We start from the raw sequence: 23,433 nt of genomic DNA on the forward strand, positions 1-23,433 counted from the left end.
CTATCATTTTTATTGACATATAAATCAATATTTACTACCTATAATCTATTGCCCTAAAGAAGCTTATCAACTTGGCCCTCACCTATATTATATTGTAATGCACTGCATTGTACTACAATCCGCTATACTTTATTACCTGATTTCTTAGCAGACACCCTTATCCAGGGTGACTTACAATTGTTACAATATATCACATTATTTTTATATTTGTACCCATTTATACAGCTAGACATTTACTGGAGCAATCTAGGTAAAGTACCTTGCTCAAGGGTACAACAGCATGTACCCACAACCCTCTACTCCAGAGTCCAGAGCCCTAACCACTACTCCACACCGTCATTATACTGCCTTCATTGCACTGTTAATTATGATGTTCCTCTGTCCACCACAAGGAGGATAGTTGGGGAATTTGGAGGAGTTATTGTAATTGAGTAATAATGTGTCATGTATAAGAAATCGCAGGGGCCAGTCATTAAATCACATGAAAAACTCCTGCGGATCACAGAAACCTAATGTTTCTATAGCCCTCGATTCACTGTATTGCTAGATAGTGTTCATGCATATATTAAAACATGCACTGACATATTATTATCATTATTATTATTATTTGTTTCTTAGCAGACGCCCTTATCCAGGGCGACTTACAAAATAAGTGCAATACAAAGTGCAAAAATACAGTGCAGTACAAGGCATAACATATTACAAATTCCAATTCACATACAGTGCAATTCAAAGCATACTACATTTTACAAATTACAATTTACACAATATATGAGGTCTTACATCCTGGACTGTAAAAGCTGATGAGTGCAGACAAGATGTTAAGTCACAGTCAAGGGCCAGGGGAAGGGAGCATAGGGGAAATCAAATAAACAATACAAGTACTAGTAATGAAAGACAAGTAGTTGATAAACGTTGTATAAGTGCTATCTTACAGGAGAGTAAATGACTAAATACAAAGTACTGTCTGAAAAGATGTGTCTTGAGTAAGCACCGGAAGGAGGTCAAGGACTCTGTTGTTTTGACTTCAGTGGAAAGGTCTTTACACACCATTTAACCCCTTCTTTTACTTCAATCTATCAATTTCAAATGTATGCATTTTCTTTCTTTCTTGATAAATTAATATTCATATAATTAATATAAATAATAATCAGAAAGTAAACAAACACAATGTATCAAAAAGTAATTCCGCTGTCATCTGTGGTGCAGGTGATGCTGAATATTATTTTAGGTATTATCTGAGATTATGATCTGAGGCTCGAATAGAAAGCAATTTGGTTATACAATGCGCAAATACATGGTGCATGATGCAAGGACCTTTAAATAAATAATTTACCATCCTAAGCACGTCTAAGGAAAGTGTTTATTATTATTATTATTATTATTATTACTAATACTACTACAAAGGAAGTAGCTGTTGTACCAGGTACTGTAGTCACCCATAATAACACTACTCACACGCTCTCTCTCTCCATTGGCTCACACACTTCCCCGAACACGGCAGCTTCTCCACCTTCACACACTATCCACGAAGTTCGTCCAGCAAAGATTTCCGCACGTCTGCGCGGCTCCACCAATGGGATCGCTGGGATTGTGCAGATCTGCGCAGAATTGCTGACATCTGCGCAACAAGATCGCAACCACGATGTAGCGCGCCACTCTGAACCTCAAAAATAGGGGAGGGACTAGTTGGCCCCGCCCACGAAAATAAACGGTCTGGCTCATTCTACCAGGGGGCATCGTGCGTGACAAAACGTGACATACAGATCCGTAGGACTCAATAGGCATCAGCGCCTAGTGTAAAACTCATTTAGTTGGTATTATTGAGCATACAAATGTAATACCAATGTTCATTTTGACCACACTGTGCAGAAACACCCCCGTGAGCGCCGCGGTGCACCCCCGCCCCGGGAATGCGAGCGGCCAAGCGCGCCGAGCCGAGTTTGGCGCTGGTGCTGGAGGAAGCGCAAGAGATCCGATTAACTTTCTCGTGTTTTATATTCTTGGGAGTTTGATCACATTTCGGGGGTTGTTGTTGTTGTTGTTTTTTTTTTTTTAAGCACGGCACACAAACGATGTCGGATGAAGAGCTGAAGGTCCCAGACGAGCTTTTTAAAGATGTCAAGTTTTACGTGGTGGGAGATATTGACCAAAAGGTGAAGCGAGAGAGCAGTGTGTGTTTGTGTGTGTGGTGTTGGGGACACAGCTGTGAGCAACACTACACTGTGTGGAAGATGAGCTCAAGCCACCTCGTAGATCGTCCTCTGTAACCCGTCCAGCCGTGTATTTCCGTGCAAAGACCCGCTCCGTGCCCGGCTGCACATTTATGAGGCTTTTTCTCTTTGCAAACAGGCCTTCACCCCTTCTGCCGCGTCTGTAATCGTCCTGTCCACCCCGCCGGGGGCACAATGACTGCGGTGACTCGGGCATGCACAGCACAGGGCCTCGGCGGACGTGTGTTTTGATTCCGGGCGCGTTTCCATTTTATTAATGTTTTTATCTCTTCTGTTTTGTCTCTTTAGTAATTCAAACCCCTTGCTCAATAGTGCGCTCCACACGGCGCCTGCGCCCAGTGCTGTCCTGCCATTTGTTTTCACGCAATGTCCTGACCGGAAGTCGTAGAGAGGGTACTTCCTGCCAGATAGTGCGAATTTCTGCAGCTGTGTGTGTTTTTTTATTATCATATATACGCGTTAGGCTGGTGTGATTGAGACGGGCTGATCCTCGCTCGCAAATAAAGCTGCAAATATCGTGTCACTGGACGTCGTTGGGTTTGCGTTGCACACCAGCTTCACACTATTCAGATGTTATCTTTCTCCAGCAGATGGACTTCACTCATTCGTCACTTCATTCATTGGAGACGGGTTTCCCTCTATAATTTGGGGATGAACCCTGTTTTTGATTGTTTTAAGTTTCTCACAACATGAACAGATACAAGATTTTATATATATTCGTCTGGGGCGGGGGGTGAGTTTTTGACACGAATTTTAATATACATATTTGACATAACGTTAGTATTTGGGAATCTGTGTTTCTATTTGATCTTTTCTCGCCCACGTCATATCCAGCTATTCTGTTAAACCGCATGGGTGGCATCACTAAACAGCTGCAGTGCATGCATGACGGCAGCGTGTGGGTAGTGCAAGCTTACGGTCCTACAGTGCTGGTCTGTGTGTTGTGTCTTCAGGTGGTGCAGCTGCTGAAGGCTGGCAAAGGCAAGGAAGTGTCTTACAATGCCCTCGCCACACACATCATCGCGGAGGACGGCGACAACCCGGAAGTCGGAGAATCGCGAGAGGTCTTTGACTTACCTGTTGTCAAGGTAAACGGACTTTTGTTGATGGACAGCCATGTTCCAGGTCGTGTGTGAGCCCGTGTGAGGGAGATGTCTGTTGTCTTTCCTCAGGGCCTCAGACTGTTGTAGTACAGTGCAGCAGTTGATGTAACTCTCAAAGACCCCCAGGACCGCCCTGGAGCCTGCTTCATTCACACACAGGCTTCTTGTAATGATCTGCATGCACTGAAATCCTTCTTTGCGTGTTTATGGATTCAATGCATACATCAATTATTTAATTTTTTTCTTGTTTCTCTTTCAGCCTTCTTGGGTGATTTTGTCAGTTCGATGTGGAGATCTTTTGCCGTATCCTTTTTTTGTATTAATTGAAAAGAAAAAAAACACTGGAATTCTGGAAAACATATATTTTTAACTGTATATAGTATTCTAATCAAATTTTGCAGCCCATTAACAATGATTTAAAGTTATGCTGCTGATCGTGGGAATTAACAGTGTGGACTCATTGTATAGTTTCCTGCACAGTGTTTATGCATCACAAATCGTCTGCCAGCGAATTCGTCAGCGCTGTTTGAGCAGAAATTTAGGGATTAAAGGAATACATTAACTGGCATTTGCCTGCCATACGTCATACGGTCACCTTCAAAGGTGTGTAATTACAAGACTGAACTCTATTTTTAACGCTCACGTAGAAATACTTTTAAAAGAAAAAGCAATGCTTATGTGACATTCCATGGTCATTTTTAGCAGAGGTCTCTATCCAGGAATTTGTGGCACAGAAGTAAAACTTTACAGCATCCTCAAGTGGAGCTGAGCCCAGAACAACAGGAGGCACGTCATTAGCAGAGGACGGTGATTGTGTGGAACAAAGAGTCCTGATGGTATTCTTTGATCTTTAAGCAACTAACAATGAGATGCGCAAGAATTGGCCTCCTCTTATTCTTATCTGTAGCTGTATTTATTCCAGTTTGAAAGTCGTTAAAGGCTTCTGTTTGAATTTTAAGAAACCCTACTGAATAAAAAAGGATGTCTTAAATAAGCTGTTGCTTGGCTGGAACTCTCGTATTTATTGCGCTTCGGGGAGCACGCGTGTCTATGCCTCTCTGATGTAAAGCGAGGACAGTGTAGCTGCCCTTCACCGCTGTTCTCTTCCTTGATGAAACGCATCCAGAGTGACTGGGTTTTCACCAGAATCGGGGCAGGTGTTCTTCGGCGTCACAGCATGTCTACCCAAGGTCTGTATGCTTCTTCGTTTCTGCTTGCAGCCATTGAACGGGCTTAGTGCAGTTCCTGCAGGCTGTCTGTCAGCACCAGTGTCCAAACTATCCCACAGGACTTTATATTTATATATGAGATCCCTTCCTCTGCCACTGGGAGTGCTCAGACACTGCCATGCATTTAATAATCACACTCGTTAAGTATGGTATTGTGAATTAAGATATTTTTTGGGGGGCAGGGGGTTCCATAATCTAATAACTGTTTCTGGTGTATGTGCATCGACGGTGTCTCTGTCTGTCGCAGATTCCTGAGGACCGCAGTGCGCTCTGGGCAATGATCACATTTTACGGAGGGGATTGCCAGCTAAACCTCAACAAGAAGTGCACACACCTAATTGTGCCGGAACCGAAAGGGGTAATTTTCTTGCAGTCGTTTATTCCATCTTTTTCTGGTTTGTTGTCTTTATGTATTTCGCCTTCTCACTTATTTGTCTGTTTACTTGTTTCTTTATTTTACTTCTCGGGGCTCAAAGTTGGACAAAATCCTCGGGAACATTTGGCTCCTAGATTTCCAAATTTGGTGGCCAATTAAAATCTAAGGGCCAGTTATTTATCTCCAGCTGCTAATGTAGCAGTTTCTTTTAGTATTTGTAAAATAATGCAGTTAAAACTCCTTTATAGATTAGACCAGTGCCAGTACATTTTATTTTTATTCCAAGGTGAAAATTATAATATTAACATTCCCCTCACTGTCGCTGGTGCCGAATACAAATAAATATAAGTTCACAGAGACCCTGAAAGAGCTCTGAACTCACTGCAGTTTCCTCAGCAGCTCCAAACACACAACTCAATATTTGTGTGGAAGAACAAACACAAAATGCTGCTCTTCCTCACTAGCTGGTTACCAGGCTGATTCACCAGCCATTGTTCTGCCATCAGTCCGGTCTGCCTGTCTCCAGCCCTCTGCCTCTCATTGTGAATGCTTGTCAGAATGCTTGTGTTGTCCCCTTAAAGTGTGAATGTGTAAAATCGTTTGAAGATTTTGTTTTTTTTATGGCAGGTGGTAATTGAATTCGAGTGAAATTGCTTCACCAGCTTGCGCTCCTGTGAACTCGGGTTTTTGAGATGGAATATGGCATTATAGCATACAGAGCCGCAAACTTAATGAACTCTGAGGGGCTTATTAGCAGGAATCCTCAAACTGAATTAACAGCTGTTTCAATGTCTTTCTGTGGAATGAAAAGCACAGAGTTCGCTGGCAGCCCTTTGTTGGTTCAGTTTGTGGGGAGAGCCGTGCAGGTATTGTTGAGCTGTCGGGGTCTGGGGCCACTTTATAATTTCTTCCAGCGTCGATGTACTGTCTAGTTACAATAATGTGCTTCTTCTATTGTCCGGGGGAGGGGTGTCTGGTCCACTTTAGAAATTGCGTGTCTAAAGACAACTCCTCATCGTTTTTATTACCTGCGGCTCAGAGGAAATTGCCCTCGCCAACCCCCGCTTTATGGCACTGTCTGCTCATCTTAGCTTTGGCCAACACTGGTGCTGATCGCACAGGGCAGGACTGCTGCAGTGAACCCAGGCCCTGTGCTTCCCTCCTGGGATGCGTCTGGCTCGATGCGCTTTATTAGCTGCCGCTCAGCCACGGTTTTCATTCCCCAGTTACGGCAGGAAGAGTGTGCAGCCATGTTTACAGCCCCTGATCGTGGTCACTCGAGGGCCGGACACCACTGGCCGTAAAACTTCACAGCTCGGATAGAAAACGCACGACAACAAAAGAAACCACTACAGCCCGTTTTCAATCGCAGTGGACTTGGTACACAGATCACTTTGTTTATTCTATTGAATGTCTGTTTATTTAGTTTTTACCCTTTAATGTTTATACCTCTAAAGTATATCACCGATTAAATAAGCGCTGTTGTAGTAAAGTAACCGAGTAGCAGAATAACAGTCTTTCAAATGAAGGCCATTGCAGCTTAGCTCCTAATTGAACCCTTAATAGAACTAATGATCTTAGTGCCTGGCCAGGCTCTGGTCTCTGTGTCTCACACGTCTACACTCTCCCTTCCAGGACAAGTATGAATGCGCCCTGAAGCACAGCAGCATCCGCATCGTGACTCCCGAGTGGGTGCTGGAATCTGTGGCGGACAAGGCCCGCAAGGACGAGGCGCCCTACCACCCGCGCCTCACCTACCTGGAGGAGGACGAGGAGGAGGAGGAGAGCGAGGAGGAGGAGGATTATGATCGGGGCTCACAGTCGGACGGCAGCTACGCGCGCAGCCGCTCCCGGAGGTCCAGCCTGGGCTCGTCCCGCGAGGGGTCCCCACTGAGCCGGGGCGGCCGCTGCTCCCCACAGGTGCAGAAGAAGGGCGAGCTGATGTTCGACGACTCCTCGGACTCGTCCCCGGAGAAGCAGGACCGCAACCTCAACTGGACCCCGGCCGAGTTGCCCCAGTCCGCCTCCTCATCCTCCTCGTCCTCATCCGCCGCCGCCTCCGCCAAGCGCCGGGGCCTCCCCCACGGGAAGGACTCGGGCCTCATCAACCTCTGCGCCAACGTCCCCCCCGTCCCGGGCAGCGCCCTGCCCCCAGAGACCAGGGCTGCTCTGGGCCCCAGCGGGCAGGGGGGTGGTGGGGACCGGCCAGAGATGCTGGGCCCCTGGAACCCGGCCGCCAGGACGTTGAGGAACATCACCAACAATGCCGACATCCAGCAGGTCACACGGCCCTCCAACGTGGCACATGTAAGTGGGGGTTTACTTTATTTTTCCTGTGAACTAAAGCTGGACAGCGGTGCTTCTGTCGGTCCACTGTCCAGTCGAAGAATGTAATGTTGCAGTTGGTTTTACATTGACACGTTTCACTGGTGACTCCAATAGGAGTTATTGTGGTGCATTGTGGGTATGATAGATTATAGCTATTGATCTGGAGTTGCTGGTCTTTTGTTTCCAAGGGCTGACATACCTAGAATAATCTTGCCAGGGTTTGCTGACCCCCAGTGTAGTATGTTGCTCCATACCCGGCATGCCTTGTGTTGGTGTTTGTGTTCTTCTCCATGGCATCACACATTCTCGTGGTGTTACCATCTCAGAGAAGTGGCCATGGTTGTAAATACAAAGTGCTTTCTTCCTTTATTTGTCATTTTGTTCCTGTATTGCTTCCTTGTCTCAGGTGTAGATCGTATTGATCTTGAGTCTGAAGCGCATGGTGCCTTCTGTGCTGAATGACACGGAGAAGTGTCAGTGGGAGGAGGTGGATGCTAATGGTAATGCTCAGTGTTGGCGATCATAAATGTAGGGCTGTGCGATATGACGATATATATTGTGTGACGATAGAAAAACGTCTATTGTTTCATATTATGCTCTATCGTTTATTTCGTTGTCGCAAATCCCACTCTTTACGGCAATGTTTTTCGTCATTTGGATGACGCTTTGCGTTCTCCCCGGTTCTTCCACACGTGCTGGATGCAGGCAAGAAATGTGCATCAGAAACCCAAACAGACATGGAGGAGAGTTAACTCACACAGAATAACCACAATAACCAAGAGATGCTTTATTGCACAAGCGCACGTTCCGCCCCGCTCTTGTCACCGGGCTAAACTTGATCTGCCGGCACCCCTGACAATACGCCATTGCACCCCCCACCCCCGCAAATTTATAAAATTAAAGAATAATAAATTATATTTGCATTTTAATAAGTTGGAAGTAGGGGTTGGCGATCTTCCCAAAAAATCATATCATGATCTTATAACACATAATCACGATCCACGATCTGAATCACGATCTTCCCAATTTTGAGATGTACTATAGAGAATATCCAGACTGAAACAAGCCTATGGATTCATCTATTTAAAACACAACATTGAATTAAATAATTATTTGTCAAAATGGTCATTAAATGGCCTGAGTTTAACTTTATTTTAAATATTAAAGTTGTAATCAGCAGTCAATAGATAAACATGAAATAACACAAGATCTTAAAGTACTTCAAGTGGTAGCAGCCAATAGATAAAATAAATTGCAAGAAATTCGACATGCTTTATTTCTGCAGCGATCCTCTGTCGGCATTCACTATACATATGGGGAATGGCGGTAGAAATATATTTGCGACTTGGCAAATCATACCATGCGTCTAAAGTGTGGATCAGTCTTTTAAATCCCATGTTTTCCACAGATTTGAATGGCACCATAGCATTAGCTAAGTAAAATGTGACCACCTCCGTCACCTCTTTCTGTCGTCTGCTGCTTTTGTTGTATTTTTTCGACTGCTGTAATGTGTTGGTCAGTGATAACTGTTTCGGGACCTCATAAGATACACATGAGTGGGGTTGTACCGAACTGAGGGAAACACTCTCGGCATATTCCTTCAGATGCTTTCTTTTCAGGTTGAAAAGATTTGTCTTATTACCTCTGGAAGAGCCGACCGTTACCCGACAAAGTTTACAGATAACTTTTCTCTGAGAAATGTCAGACTGTGCATAGGCAAACCATTGCCACACAACTGATGTTGAGTCTTTTTTCGGCACCAGCTCCTCATCCTCATGTTGCATTTTTTTTCTAATTTGTCACCACGCATGAAACACATGATAGAGACACGTATAATTTTGCCAATCAGCACAGCCATCTAGTAGGCAGTTAGTGTTGTAGTTTTAACATTATTATGAGGACATAAAAGATCGCGATCTCTACGATTCGCTTGATAAGTAGATCGTGGATGTCTTCAAGATCGATCACGATATAAAATCGTCAGATCGCCCACCCCTAGTTGGAAGTGAATGCAAACAGATACAGAAAGTTTCATTTTCTTTTTATTAAGATGGTGAAGTGGTACAAAAGTTTATTATTATAATAATAATAATAATAATAATAATAACTATTTTGTATTAACACGTACTGTACCGGTAATCGAAATGCGACAGTCAGAAGAAATGTCCCTGTCAGCAGATGTCAAATGTGCCACTATAAACCCGGATGTGGAAATTTACCTGAATCTGTACCATTTTACAGCGCATGTGTTGCGTGATTACCATTACTTGTGTTATTGTTATGTGACAGTAAATCATACTGTGTGTATATATATCCCATAACAACATAACACACATAATAGCAATCACACAACACTTGCACTGTAATGTGTTGCATTCTGCATTTTACCATGACAGCCTGCATGTGCTATTTGTTCGTTTTGCATATTATACTTGTAGTTTGAATGTCTTTGGTCTTATTTTGTAGCTTGATTGGATAAACACAAGAAATATCGAGATATATACCGTGTATCGCCCAAACTTTTAAAAATTAAAGATATTATTTTTAAGTCATATAGCCCAGCCCTACGTAAATGACTCAAGGGGGCTCGTCTGGGCCTTTTTCTCAAAGCCTTCCTGACACTTAGCAGCTTTAACATGGGCTTTTATTCTCCTGTTCACCAGACATAATTTCAACACCAAACTGTTTGCTGGCAGATATCAGTCTAGATAGACGTATCGAAACATTCAACATTGTTTCTATTGTTTGTGTTCTCTAGTACAGGCTTAGATACAGACTTTCTGAGTTGTAGAGGCTACTGTTTTACACGGTGTGTGAATAATGCATCAGGACTCGGGCAGAAAGGTTGCAGTGCTTCGGAGATGCTGTTTTTAAGGAGAGATGTCTTTTAAAAGTGCATTCACTCTGCAAATAAAATCTAATGAAGAGAGATTTAATTTTACATTCTTAGCAGTGTGTAGCATTGATTGGGTTTATATGTCTGCCATCGATTGATTGCATCGTCCCATTTTGCCAGTATTGTCTTGAGAGATGCATTATATTTTATCACCCTCTAGTGGTGCATGATAACATTTTTAAATGAAAAATGTGCTCAACATGCATGTTTGCATTTCAGTGGCTAAGCTGCTGAGAAGGGTGCCTGAAAAAAGTGTTAACCCCCCCACACACTATCTACTAGACAGGCAACCGTGGCTTAAAGGAAACTTGTTTTTTTTTTTTTTAGATTTTCAGTTCCAACATTTATTTACAATAATGTTTTCATGGTCTTAATCACAATAGTTTCCAAACGTCAGCTTTTTAATAAAAAAATTGAAAAAGCAGCGTTACAGAAAGCAGTTGCCTTTAGCAGCCATTGAGAAGACCATTGTGATTTTCCTGACGTGGGGCATAATCAGCCGGTCACTGTGGTTGCAGCAATTGAGTGTGGAGAGCATCCCACTCATTATCACACTGATTGCTTGGTCGGACTGGGATTCGGAGAATAAGTCGCTCTCCAATCAGGAACGGCATTTCACCTGTTGTGACGTTGGCTCATCCATTTTCATTAATATTGTAGGATCAGAAGAACCACAAAGAGAGAGAAATGTAATGTATTGTATTAAATGGTGATTTAGATTGGTGCTTTTGGTGTTCAGGTCTTTGGACTGTGGAGTTTACTTTTCGCCCCCTCCTTACGGACCACCCTAGTGCTGTAGCCAGCTAACTAACTAACTAACTGTAGGGTTTTGAGTAGGGTTAAGGTTTAGTATGGGTTAGGTTTAAGGTTAAAGTCCCTGGAAAACGTAGATTTCCGTTAAAGATAGGTGTGAGTTTCAATGCTTGGTAAACTGAGAAGCATGCAGTTTGGGATTGGGCTTGGCTTGAAATGTTGGTGTTGGCTCGATTTGTATTCTGCCTACCGTTAGGGCTAATTGTGTGGTAGATGTCTTCTTAGTGTAATACAGTAGTGCAAAGTCTGTTGTTTCAGAATTGTAATGAAGCATCACAATGCAGAGTTAATATTTAGAACCATTTGAGGTGGTTTTGTGGTTGCAAGCCTGTCGATCTGTCGAATTTATGTAAAAAAAACTATTGATTGAGAACTTTTGAAAATTAACACATTAATTATGACAGATTTCACTATAAAAGAGCTGCTGGTTGTTCAGGGTCTTCATCAGTTATCCTTAAACCTCTGTGATGCCTAACACGGGTGCCAAGCAGGATTTCTGCACATCGCAGACATGCTCTCTGCCTGCTAGATTACAAGAGAAGAGATGTCCTGCTGCGGTAAATCATCTTACAAGGCCGAAACAATGTGGCAAGACAAGTTATCATATAGAGAGAGATCATCAATTGCATTTCAAATCATTAAAGATGTCTTTAAATCATTTACAGATATCTCTAAATTAATTTGAGATCTCATTTAACTATTTACAGATCTGAAATTAATTTCAATAAATATTTAATACATGTAAAGATATCCATTAAATTTCAAGATATCTAAAATACACGAAGATATCTCAAAATAACTTCCTGTTCATTTAGAGATATCTGCAAATCATTTCAAGATCTCTGTAAATGACTTCCTGTATGTTGGCTGAGATTATCACTTTACTCATGTTACTCAGGTTACATACATGAAGTCAGTTGCAGATATCTGAAAATGATTTGCAGATCTCTTATTTTAAAGTGTGGTTTGAATATGTCTTCACAACATTTCAAGATATCTGAAATAAATGTAGAGATCTCCAATTCAAGATATGTTTAAATATTCAAAGATAGCCATAAATATTTAAAAGTATCTTGAAATGCAGTTGAGGATATCTCTAAATAATAACTTGGCTTGCCTTAATACAAATCCAATTCCTAACAGCTGTGAAATCTAATTCCGCGAAACCAAACCAAACTAAATCAAATCTGTGCTTTGTTTGTGTTCCCCCACACACCTCTGTTCTGCAGATCTTGCAGAGTCTCTCAGCCCCGACCAAATCCCTGGAACAGCAGGCGAATCAGAGCCAGCCCAGCCATGCCAACTCGCTGCTGTACAGCCAGGCGAAGCCACAGCCGGTGCCAGCCCAGGTCACCGCCGAGGCTCAGCAGCTATTGCAGCAGCAGCAGCAGCAACAACAACAACAACAACAACAACAACAACAACAGCTGCAGCAGCAGCAACCACCACAACAACAACAGCAGCAACAACAACAGCAGACACATCACCTGCAACAGCAACATCATCATCCTCAGCAGCTGACCCAGCAACACCTGCTGCACCTGCAGCCTCAGCAGCTCATGCAGCTGCAGCAGCAGCAACAACAACTGCAGCAGCAGCAGCAGCAGCAGCAACAGCAACAGCAGCAGCAGATCCCACCGCAAGCGTTCTCACAGCCCCCACAGCAGCCACACCAGTTCCTGCAGCAGCCCCCCCACCAGCCTCAGCAGCAGCAGCTGCACCAGCAGATCTTCCCCCAGCAGCAGCAGCCACAGTTTGTCCAGCAGCAGCAGCAACAGCTCCGGCCCCAACAGCTGCTCCGGCCCTCTCTGCAGCAGCAGCAGCTCCAGCAACATGCCCTGCAGCAGCAGCTGCACCAGCTCCAGCAGCAGCAGCAACAGCAGCACCGATTGCAGCTGCAGCAGCAGCAGCAACAACAGCAACAACAGCTGCAGCAAAACCACCAGCCCCAGTCCCTGCACCCCCAGCAGCAACAGCACCCAGTGCACATCCAGCACCTGCACCAGCTGCAGCAGCAGCAGCAGCAGCAGCAGCAGCAGCATCTCCTGCAACAGCAGCAGCACATGCAGCAGCTGCAGCAGCAACAGTTCCAACAACAACAGCAGCAGCAGCAGCAGCAGCAGCAGCAGCAGCAACAACAACAACAACAGCAACAGCAACAGCAGCACCTGCAGAACCAGAGCTCCCAGCAGCCGCTGCCCCACCCATCCCCGCAGTTCCAGCTCCAGCAGCAGCAGCAGCAGCAGCAGCAGCAGCAGCAGCAGCAACAACAGGCCTCCCTGCAGCCCCTGCAGCCCCTGCAGCACCACCAGCTGTTCGGGCACGATCCCGGACTGGACAGTGAGTGCAGCTGTTACACCCGTGTATATAGCTGTATTTGTGTATTAGTAAAGGTTGACTGTAGGACAGCATGTTAGAAGTGTGGACAAGTAAGTTGAAGACACATAAGTATGGAGTAATCCAGTGGAAATACATGCATTACTGCCAATGTACTGTGCTAAACTGTAAAAACTGCTTTATTGTTATTATTAGATACAAGGCTACAAGGTTGACAGAAAGTACAGTATCCTCAGTATATACCATACTGACATGTACACTATATTTGCAAGGTGACACTGTTACGCACTTGCAGCTGCTCTAGTAGGTGTGCATTGTCACGTCTGCAGCTCTTCTTTCTTACTGTTGCTGTGTGGATAGCCTCGAACTTCACAATGTGTGACCAACATAAACAAAACCACAAAGCTTCAATACCACAAACCTGTTTCTTATCCATGTTCTCCCCTCCCACCTAGTCCCTGAAGACAGTTTCTTAATCGGCTGCATCTTTGCGATTGCTGATTATCCTGAGCAGATGTCTGACAAGCAGTTACTAGCCACCTGGAAGAGAGTGAGTATTCGAGACGTGTCCTGCCTGTTGTGAGTATTTGTGTCCGTTGTTTTTTTGTTTGTTTTTTTTAATCTACAAAATCATGTCAGTGTCCTAGTTTGTTTTCACTGAGAGGTTCCCTTCATTTTCACCCCCCGCTCCCTCGTGGAAAGCCCTGACGCCCTGTCTTTGTCCACAGATCATTCAAGCGCATGGAGGGACGGTGGACTCCTCTCTCAACCCGCGCTGCACGCACCTGCTGTGTGAGAGCCAAGTGAGCGCCCTGTTTGTGCAGGTGGGTGCCGTGTCTAAGCAGACGCGCAGGGAGACGCACACGGGTTCCGGCGCCAGTCCTCGGAGTGGGCTCAGGGATGCTAGTGTGAAAGGGGCGTGGTAGAGCACGTGTGGGATCCACCCGTGTGAAAGGCGCTATACGAACACTTGATATCCTCACTATTGTTACTGTTTAATGACTCTTGCTCCCTTGTGCCCTGCAGGCATTGCGGGAGGGGCGGCGCTGCGTCACGGCGCACTGGCTCAACACCATCCTGAGGAAGAAGAAGATGGTGCCTCCTCACAGGACGCTGCACTTCCCCTTCGCCTTCCCCCCTGGTGGGAAGCCGTGCTCTCAGCACGTACGTACGGCACGCCCCAGAGAAAGCAATACTCTTCGAAAGAGCAGTGTTTTAACAGCAGGTGTCATGTCTTCAATAAATAAAGCCTAACGCCTCAATAAAGCTGTTATTTTCTTCCTGGATGCCTAGTCTGCATCTTGTGCCTTGTAATTGACACAGACTCGAGCTGTCAATCACAGAGGCAGTTGCTCTGTTGGCTTCTAGACCCTTAAAATGCCAGCCGCAGATTGTCTGATAGCAATATCCTTCTATGCATCTTTTCCCATGTCTAGCACAAGTGGCTCTGACTGCATCATTTCAGCAGGCAGGGAGATTGATTTCTCCACCGGTGTGTGTGTGTGTGTGTGTGTGCACGTGTGGGCGCCACACGCCACACTGTGGAGTAACATTATTAACACTCACTGTGTGATCTCCCGGTGCAGAACTCAATCCGGCGCCGTCCCAAAGGACTGCCTGGGAAGCCAGGGCTGAGTCATGCAAACAAACACAGCACTCTTGATAGCAGCTCCTAAAGAGGCCCAGTCTGCCTCTGATCCCTGGCTACAGTGATATGAAGAGTAATAGTGCTGGTAATCCTCGGCATTGTGGTCCTCGTTAGCATCTGCTCTTGGCGTTTAGGTGTCCTTCCCACCTGTCCTGACTGATTTAATATCGGGGCTTTCATATCTGTCCCAGACGCACAAATCCCCCACTCTGCAGAAAGCTCGTGCTGTCAATCACGCTGATGGACAGGGTTTCGAGCCGGGGAGATATCAACTCCCGATCTGAGATGATTGCCAGCCTCTGTCACTGAGAGGAGGAGAGATACAGAGGCATCGCTTTCTATACGGGCCAGGCACTCGATTCCCCGCCCGTGTGTGTGAAGCCAAGCGAGAACGAGACGTGACTCTGTTCCTGGTGTCGCGCCGCCTGCCTGCTGGGGAGTGGGGTAGACGTCAAGAGTGGGGCAGAGGGGTCAGAGGTCAAGTTCCTTTAAGCAGTGTGTTCATGGTGAACTTCAAACGGACAGAGAATGAGACCTGAAGTGGGAAGTCTAAAGCTGTAAACCGATATTGTGCTTTCTGTGCCGTAGATCATTTCTGTCACTGGGTTTGTCGACACCGACCGGGATGACCTGAAGCTGATGGCGTACCTGGCAGGAGCCAAATACACCGGCTATCTCTGCCGCAGCAACACGGTGCTCATCTGCAAAGAGTAAGTGCTGGCTGGTGTTCTCCTGTTACTGTTCACTGTCAGGCCTTCAATATCTGTGCTTCACCCTTTCAATCTGACAGTACTGTTAATTAGTTAAAAAGACCAAGCTTTGTTGTGTGTTTTTAAGTCCATTTCCTTCCATTCATAATACATCAATAGTTTACTCTAAATATAAACTTTATAAAATAGTCTTTTAGGTTTTTGTAGAGGCTTCGAATTCCAATTCCTTTAATTCCTTAATTTCAGCCTCTCATACATGGAATGTGCTTAATTGAATTTCCTGAAATGATTACATTCCAGTGAAACACAAACACACAAGGAATGACAATGTTAGTGGTATTGTATGTTTAAAAATATATATATTGAAAGACAATTTAAGCAAAATCCTCAGCCAAAGTAAGAAATGGGGTTAAAGAACCTCAAGCAAGATTCTAAAGGTCTTCTAATTGTTAACGGTTTCCCTGTCCCTGGTGTAATGCTGTGGTTTTATGTACGGGTCTCGTTCTCCATGCTTTCGATTCACGCGGAGTCTGTTCAATGTATTCACATCTGAAATACAGTTTAAGAGCACGTGTGTCGCAAATAAAATCCAGCAGCATACCAGTGTGTGCTATCATCTGTTTGTTAAAAGTGCAAGAACATAGACAGTGAATGTATTTAGGTATTGTTGTTGAGGTTGCCTATTGTTGTTTTTATTTTTTTAAAGCAAGGTTACTTCTAATACACTTATGGCCAAGAAAGCATAGATTTGTTTTTCAGGAAATGTTGAATTAAATCAGAAGCCCTAATAATCTAAAAGGATTGTATTGTTTCTGTTTTGTTCAGGATATTCAGAAGGTTTTACTGCAAATGTAGAACAAATCAATCTTAGTTGTGCATATTTTCTGTACAGGATCAAACTGAAGCCTGTGGGATTAGCCAAGGCAAACACAGTTATTATTCCTCTCACAAATGACAATTAGACAAAGCCCTACATATCTGTTCACTGGATGCCAACAATTCACAAATTCACAACAGAATTCTCCTGCCAGTGAGATTTTCTACCATCTAGCCTTGTGTGGGAGGATGTACTTTGCAGGCTTTTTCAAGTAGATGTTTCTTTTTGTTTGTTTCCCTCCGCCAGCAGCTGCGTGTGTGTCCTGAAAATATCGAAATCATGAATTTCAGACGTGGGACAAAAGCTGTTCCCTGGACAAATGGCTTCCAGCCTTGATCCTGGGACTCGCTGTCCTCCGGGTCTTTGTTCCAGCCGCTTATTTAATTGCTTAACTGATGCTCGATTTGAATGAACAAATTGTTCAATCTGCTCAGTTTAAAAAAAGTGTAGAATTCAGGAGTCTTTCAGTAACAGAAAAGCAAACAGTTGAATTTGATATTGAACATGAAATCTCCAAGCCTTTATGAGTTGAACGTTTGGTATGAAGTACCGAGAGCTTTAGTGCTTTAGTGCTGGTGTACAGGGCAGCGTAGGCAGGCCAATAGACTGGATAGGATCCTTGGATCACTTAGTTATTAATGGACACCAAACGAGCACGATGGGGCGAATGGCCTCCTCTCGATTGGACACTTTCTTATGTTAGTATGATGGTCATGACGGCACCGTTGCTCTCTGGATGTGACCCCTGCTTTCTCCCCTGCACAGACCCAGTGGGCTGAAGTACGAGAAGGCCAAGGAGTGGAGGATCCCGTGCGTCAATGCCCAGTGGCTCTGCGACATCCTGCTGGGCAACTTCGAGGCCTTGAGGCAGGCGCAGCACAGCCGCTACTCCGTGTTCAACCTGCAGGACCCCCTGGCCCCCAACCCGCACCTGATTCAGAACTTGCTGGGTGAGAGCTGGGAGCGTCCACAGAAAGGACACCTGTACTGTGTGTTTAAAAAAAAAAAAAAAAAAAAGTGTTTTCTTGTTGCAATATACTCCATATTGTCTTTGATGTTTTTTAAATTTAATTTCAATTGCAGCCTCAGTTTTGTTTCCTTGTGTCTTCCTCGTTTGTTTCCGTGCCTCATTGTTGTAAACAGCCCACACAAACTGGCATTTATTCGTGGCACTTAATGAAAATCGCTTGTCTTTCCCTCTTGCTGAATATCCTTGCTGCCTCTTATTGCGGATAAATGCGCTCCAGTCCCGTATAAAAGTATTTGAATTCTATTTGTGGTGGCTGTTGGCTGATGAAAGAAGCCTCTTAGGCACACAATGCTGCCATTAAGCACTGGAGGGGAATTGACTTGCGGGGTCATCCTGTTCAATGGCTCTGGACTGGTTTTCTGCGGCGGTAGAGCCGGTGCTTTTGATTGCTGTGTGTCGGTGCTAAGAATAGAGAGAGGTCACCAACAAGAGCAGCTCAATTTCTTTAAGTAGCTAAGATAAGCTGCTTCTTCCAGCTGCCTAGCGCCCTTTGAATGAGAAACACTGCCTCCTACTTGCCAAGTTGTGGCAGAATTTATAGCGGTCTTAAAATCATCACCTGTGTCCGACGCCACGAAAGGGACTTGTTTGATTCAGTTAATGTAATAATTGGCACGATTAAACCAGCGAGGGCTCAGGTGAACGTGACGTGTTTGAAACGCACCGGTGTCCTGTTGCACGAATTCCCTTAGAGCTCCAGTTTCGTATCGAGGTGGGTCTAGGTTTTTGTATCTTTTATTCTGTCTTGCAGGATCTTGGCGAGGCCCTCTGAAGATCTCTCCCGAAGCACTTGTGGTAAGTGGGGCTTTTGTGAATTCACAGCTACAGATGGAGATGCAGGGCTATTGCTAAATATGACAGAAAAAAGCCAACGGGAAATGGGGAAGTGAAGAGATGACCCGCCCTGTCCTCGGCTTGAGTTTAATGGACTGTTTTTGACCTAGTAGTTTAATACCTCCTTCCACCAATCTAGTTAATAGATCTGAATCTGTGGATCTCTTGTTGTGGGAAGGTGGACATTAGACGTAGTGTAGTGTTCAGGAATATTGTGCAGCATTCCTTTGGCTTGTACATTTGAAGAGAAATGTTGTTTGTGAAAGAACAGCTGGTCACAGTCCTACTTCCAACTGATTGATTTCTCTTCTCCAGCATCATTAGTCTGCAAATACCTTCCTCGAGAAGCGAATGTGCCTGTATTATATTGTGTCCCTGTTCAGTTCGGCCTTGATATCAGTGTGCCTTTCGATGTGGTGCGATTTAGAGTTCCAAACACGGTTTTATTATGTTTAGCACTGTAGTTCAACTGATTGGTGTGGTTGGAATGTGGGGTGAAAATGTTCTGCTTAACATTGATCTATTTATATGTTTTTGAACCTGAACAGAGCATACGTCTTCAGCAGAAGCAGAAACCGAATGAGCCGGCTCCTCCGCCTCCCGCAAAGAAGCCCAGGTAAACCTGCACCCCCCTTCCCCGACGGCTACTATGTGGACGTGTCAGACGCTCAATCTGTATCTCGGGCAGCCGATTAAAAGAGGGCCCCCGTACAGACAAACTGGGGTACTCGACTCCTGAGATAATGGTAATAAAGTAACCTAGAGAGACAGGTGATTGATATAGAGGATCTCCATCCGTTTCTGTCAGCTACAGACTTTTCCAGACACGGACAGAAAGGCAGAGAAGCACAAGCCTGTTTGAGCGTGATTTAATTATCTGGATGAGTTCAATATAGTGTCTGATCAGTACTAACAATTCTCTTGCCTTTTTTGTTCTGTTGGGCTTGCCGCATGGTGCTAGATTATGGCTCAGGCTCCAGGGGCAATTTATATCTGATGTGCTTTTGAGCAGTGCCTACTTCCTCATTAATCACATTGGAACACAAGGAATAAGAACAGTGACGCTAAGAGAATGGAATATTGTGTGGCTTGTGTTCAGTGTGGTTTTGGATCGACATTTCAATGTGCACAGTTCTTGAAGCATGTTCTCTGAGCTGCCCATACAGCACGCAGTCTCTGGAAAACACTTGGAAATGTCTGTGTAACACCGCCATGAATCAGGGCATCTGAAGGGCGGGGGCAGGTGTCTGTGTGCAGGGGGTGATGCATGAACTCGAGGCAGTGTTTCCATGTTTTTGTTTCCAGGATTGAAGATTTGCCAACACCAACTAAAAAGCTGTCTCCAGAATCCACCCCGACGGTGTTCTTCACTGGCTTCGAACCGGCCCAGGTCCAGCAGTATATAAAGGCAAGGCTTTGAGATTCAACGCATTTCATTGATGATATATGACAGAAGGTAGAGGACTCTGCAATATCCTGTTAAGAAATTAGGACTTTTTTAATTCTGTGTGTTTATTTAGATGTGTTGCGTTCAAACCAGAGATTGAAATGAGTTACAGTTCTTGCAAGTAATTAACTCTGGTCTCATCCTGTGAACTGCAATCTTATGTTTAATTAGCCCATTTTCTTTTCGTGTTAATTGGCTGGGACGTGTCACATCTGCACTTGATTATTGCAAAAACATGCGTTTGAATCATGTTGTCAGCTGTTATTCACTGTAATCTGATAAAGGGATCTTGGATTAAATGATCAGCGTATCACCCTGCTTACAAATCCAGTGTTTTTAGGGCGGGTATCCTTTTTTTCCTCCCGTTTAAGAGGGTCTGGAGAAATCCTCAACTGACAGAGTTAGAGTAAAATATGGGTTTTTAAATCACCCAAAAAAAATCTTATTTCAAACACGTTCGTGAGACGTTTGTTTTCGAGTATTTGTGGAAGTTCGAGAATGCGTCCCAAGGGTGATTACAATCGGTAGGTAATCTGATATTAAATGCTTGTGTATCAGACATGCATTTGTAAATACACATTGATTGTTTAAAAGTTGTCCTCACCCTCAGTCATCCAGGCGAGGTGGCTATCTTTCATAATCTTTGTTTATTGAACGCCTTTCGAACCAGGAGGCTTCAAGACACTTCACAAAAGACCTGAAAGGAGAACCGATTATAATAAATTGTCATCAAAATCAAATAGGTTTTCAAAAACTATGAACAAAATACAATTGACTACAGATGTAATAGCGAATACAATCTTTAAGGGATTTGCCAGCACATACCAGTCCTGAGTCTGTTTAGTCTTGGTGACCACAAGATCTTTAAACCTGCGGAGATGTTCCCAGGCAGGTGTGTCAGGCGCTTGGTTACGTTTTATCGATTTACCGCACTGACCGCATACACGTGTGTTTCCTGTGTGCAGAAGCTGTACGTGTTGGGGGGGGAGGTTGCGGAGTGCGCGCGGAAGTGCTCCCACCTGGTGGCCAACAAGGTGACGCGGACGGTGAAGTTCCTGACAGCCATGTCCATCGTGAAGCACATCGTCACCCCGGAGTGGCTCGAGGAGAGCTGGAAGACCCACAAGTTCGTTGGTACGTCCCTACTGGTGTGGAACCTGTGTGAGATAGAGAGGGAGGGACATTTCCACTCGGCACACAGGAGTGGTTGATGAGATGACAGTTATACAGTCAACCTTAAATCTGGATTTTCTCCGTCCCCCTCCCCCCTCCCCTCCCAGATGAGCAGAACTTCATGCTGAGAGACGCCGAGGCAGAGGTGCTGTTCTCCTTCAGCCTGGAGGAGTCGCTGAAGAGGGCCCATGCTGCGCCCCTCTTTAAGGTAGATGCCCCCCACCCCCGCACAACATCTGTGTTTTGCTGCCATGTCCTCCTGCATGGGGCGTCCCCCTGTCCTCCTGCGGAGGGGCATTCCCCTGACCTCCGCCTGTCCTCCTGCGTGGGGCATCCCCCTAGCTTCCTTCTGTCCTCCTACATGGGGCGTCCCCCTAGCCTCCCCCTGTCCTCCTGCGTGGGGACGTTCCCCTGACCTCCCCCTGTCCTCCTGCATGGGGCATTCCTAGCCTCCCCCTGTCCTTCTGTGTGGGGCATCTCCCTGTCCTCCTGTGTGGTGCGTCCCTAGCCTCCCCCTGTCCTCCTGCGTGGGGACTTTCCCTGACCTCCCCCTGTCCTCCTGCATGGGGTGTTCATAGCCTCCCCCTGTCCTCCTGTGTGGGGCATCTCCCTCTCCTCCTGTGTGGTGCGTCCCTAGCGTCCCCCTGTCCTCCTGCGTGGGGCGTCCTGCATGGGGTGTCCCTCTATCCTCCTGCGGGGGGGCGTTCCCCTGACCTCCCCCTGTCCTCCTGTGTGGGGCGTCCCACTGTTGTCCTGCGTGGGGCGTCCCTAGCCTCCCCCTGTCCTCCTGCATGGGGCGTCCTGCATGGGGTGTCCCTCTATCCTCCCCCTGTACTCCTGTGTGGGGCGTCTCCCTGTCCTCCTGCGTGTGGTGTCCTGCATTGGGCGTCCCTCTGTCCTGCTGCGTGGGGCGTCCCTCTATCCTCCCTGTGTCCTCCTGCATGCATAATTGTAATTACACCAAATGAATGAATCTGATCTCCATCCCTTTCCTTCTCCACAGGGCAAGTATTTCTATATAACCCCTGGTATCTGTCCGAGCCTCATTACCATGAAAGCCATCGTGGAGTGCGCTGGGGGCAGGGTGCTCTCGAAGCAGCCCTCCTTCCGCAAGATCATGGAGCACAAGCAGAATAAGGTACAACTCCACCGCCCCCACAGAAGGACAAAACGCAGCGGAGACGCAGGCTATGGGATCTCACTGGGATGGTTCGATACCTAGATTGTGTTCCTCTCCCCACAGAGTTTACCCGAGATCATCCTGATATCATGTGAGAACGACCTGCACTTGTGCCGAGAGTATTTTGCCAAGAATATCGGTAAATGCAAGCCAGGAATATGTTCATATTTCCATTTAATTGGTTAGTAATCACACACACACACTTACACTATCCTCTGTCCTTCTTCCCTCCAGACGTCCACAATGCAGAGTTTGTCCTGACTGGAGTGCTGACCCAGACTCTGGACTATGAATCATATCCTTTCATGGTATCTGAGCAGAGAGGACTAAAGAGTTGACTTATCTTCGTTGTGCATTTATATATCTGACCTGCCGTCTTCCTTAATGATCTCACGTATAAATTCACATGATGTCCCGTCCGTCACTAGAGACGGGAGACGCACGTGGATCTATTGGAGGGATGGAAGGCGCATCCTCTCTCTCTGCTGAAACTTCGTCCCGCAGAGCGCAGCGAGACCATGTTCTGCTCCAGCGGACGAGGGAGGAGATCTGCATTCGTCTCGCCCGGCCGCGTTTTTGTACATCGTTCGTAAACTTGACACATTATGGTAGTGGAATAGAAATGTATATAAAAAGATAATTAAGAGAAGTGAGACGACTGTGGGAGCTGGAAGCCGAGCACCGGTGATTTTAAAGGGCTGCCATCTTAAATTATGGATCACTTACCTTTTTGTACTGTACAGTTTTTAATTAATTGAACATGTTTTACTGTTTTGTGTCCTATTTTGGAATAAAATCGCTAAATGCTTGTCCTGCCTCTTTAAACACTGGCTTTTTATTATTATTATTATTTGCAAGCCTAGATGTTCCTGATGTGAATGAGTGGCCGCTCTCCTTCACACACACTGCCTTGGCCCGTCCCAGGCACGAGTTATCAGGCAGCGGTTGCTCTTTCCCAGCATGCCTTGCTTTGCCCCTCTGCTCCTTGGCTTGTGCCACCTAGCGGGGGTCTCTCCGGGGACCAGGGTTTGTGTCCCCAGTGGTGGCGCAGCCGGCACCAGACTTCCAGGAGTGCCAAAGCAAGAAACCAAGGTGCTGTTGCCCCCCAGTGGGTCGATCTGTGGGTCTTGGACGCTTGGCCTGGTTTTTCCAGCAAGAACTACCTTGCTCTTCGCCCACAGAAGAGCCAAGCAAGCAACCGTAGCGGTTGTGGCTGTG

At 45.7% G+C, this 23,433-nt stretch overlaps 1 protein-coding gene across 1 annotated transcript; it reads left to right on the plus strand.

Annotated features, from left to right (window-relative positions):
- The first annotated feature begins 1,756 nt into the window (after window positions 1-1,756).
- On the plus strand, window positions 1,757-23,024 carry paxip1 (PAX interacting (with transcription-activation domain) protein 1). Its single transcript, XM_066688206.1, has 21 exons — window positions 1,757-2,156; window positions 3,188-3,322; window positions 3,597-3,640; window positions 4,464-4,527; window positions 4,814-4,924; window positions 6,578-7,249; window positions 12,209-13,319; window positions 13,772-13,866; window positions 14,045-14,140; window positions 14,343-14,480; window positions 15,553-15,674; window positions 17,317-17,501; window positions 18,333-18,376; window positions 18,964-19,031; window positions 19,721-19,823; window positions 20,828-20,996; window positions 21,143-21,243; window positions 22,039-22,173; window positions 22,279-22,354; window positions 22,450-22,509; window positions 22,609-23,024. The coding sequence occupies exons 1-21, from the start codon at window positions 2,076-2,078 to the stop codon at window positions 22,623-22,625; spliced, it is 3,627 nt and encodes a 1,208-aa protein (XP_066544303.1). The 5' UTR covers window positions 1,757-2,075; the 3' UTR covers window positions 22,626-23,024.
- Window positions 23,025-23,433: the final 409 nt, after the last annotated feature.

Source organism: Amia ocellicauda, chromosome 2, assembly GCF_036373705.1.
Source record: "Amia ocellicauda isolate fAmiCal2 chromosome 2, fAmiCal2.hap1, whole genome shotgun sequence".
Taxonomy (NCBI): domain Eukaryota; kingdom Metazoa; phylum Chordata; class Actinopteri; order Amiiformes; family Amiidae; genus Amia; species Amia ocellicauda.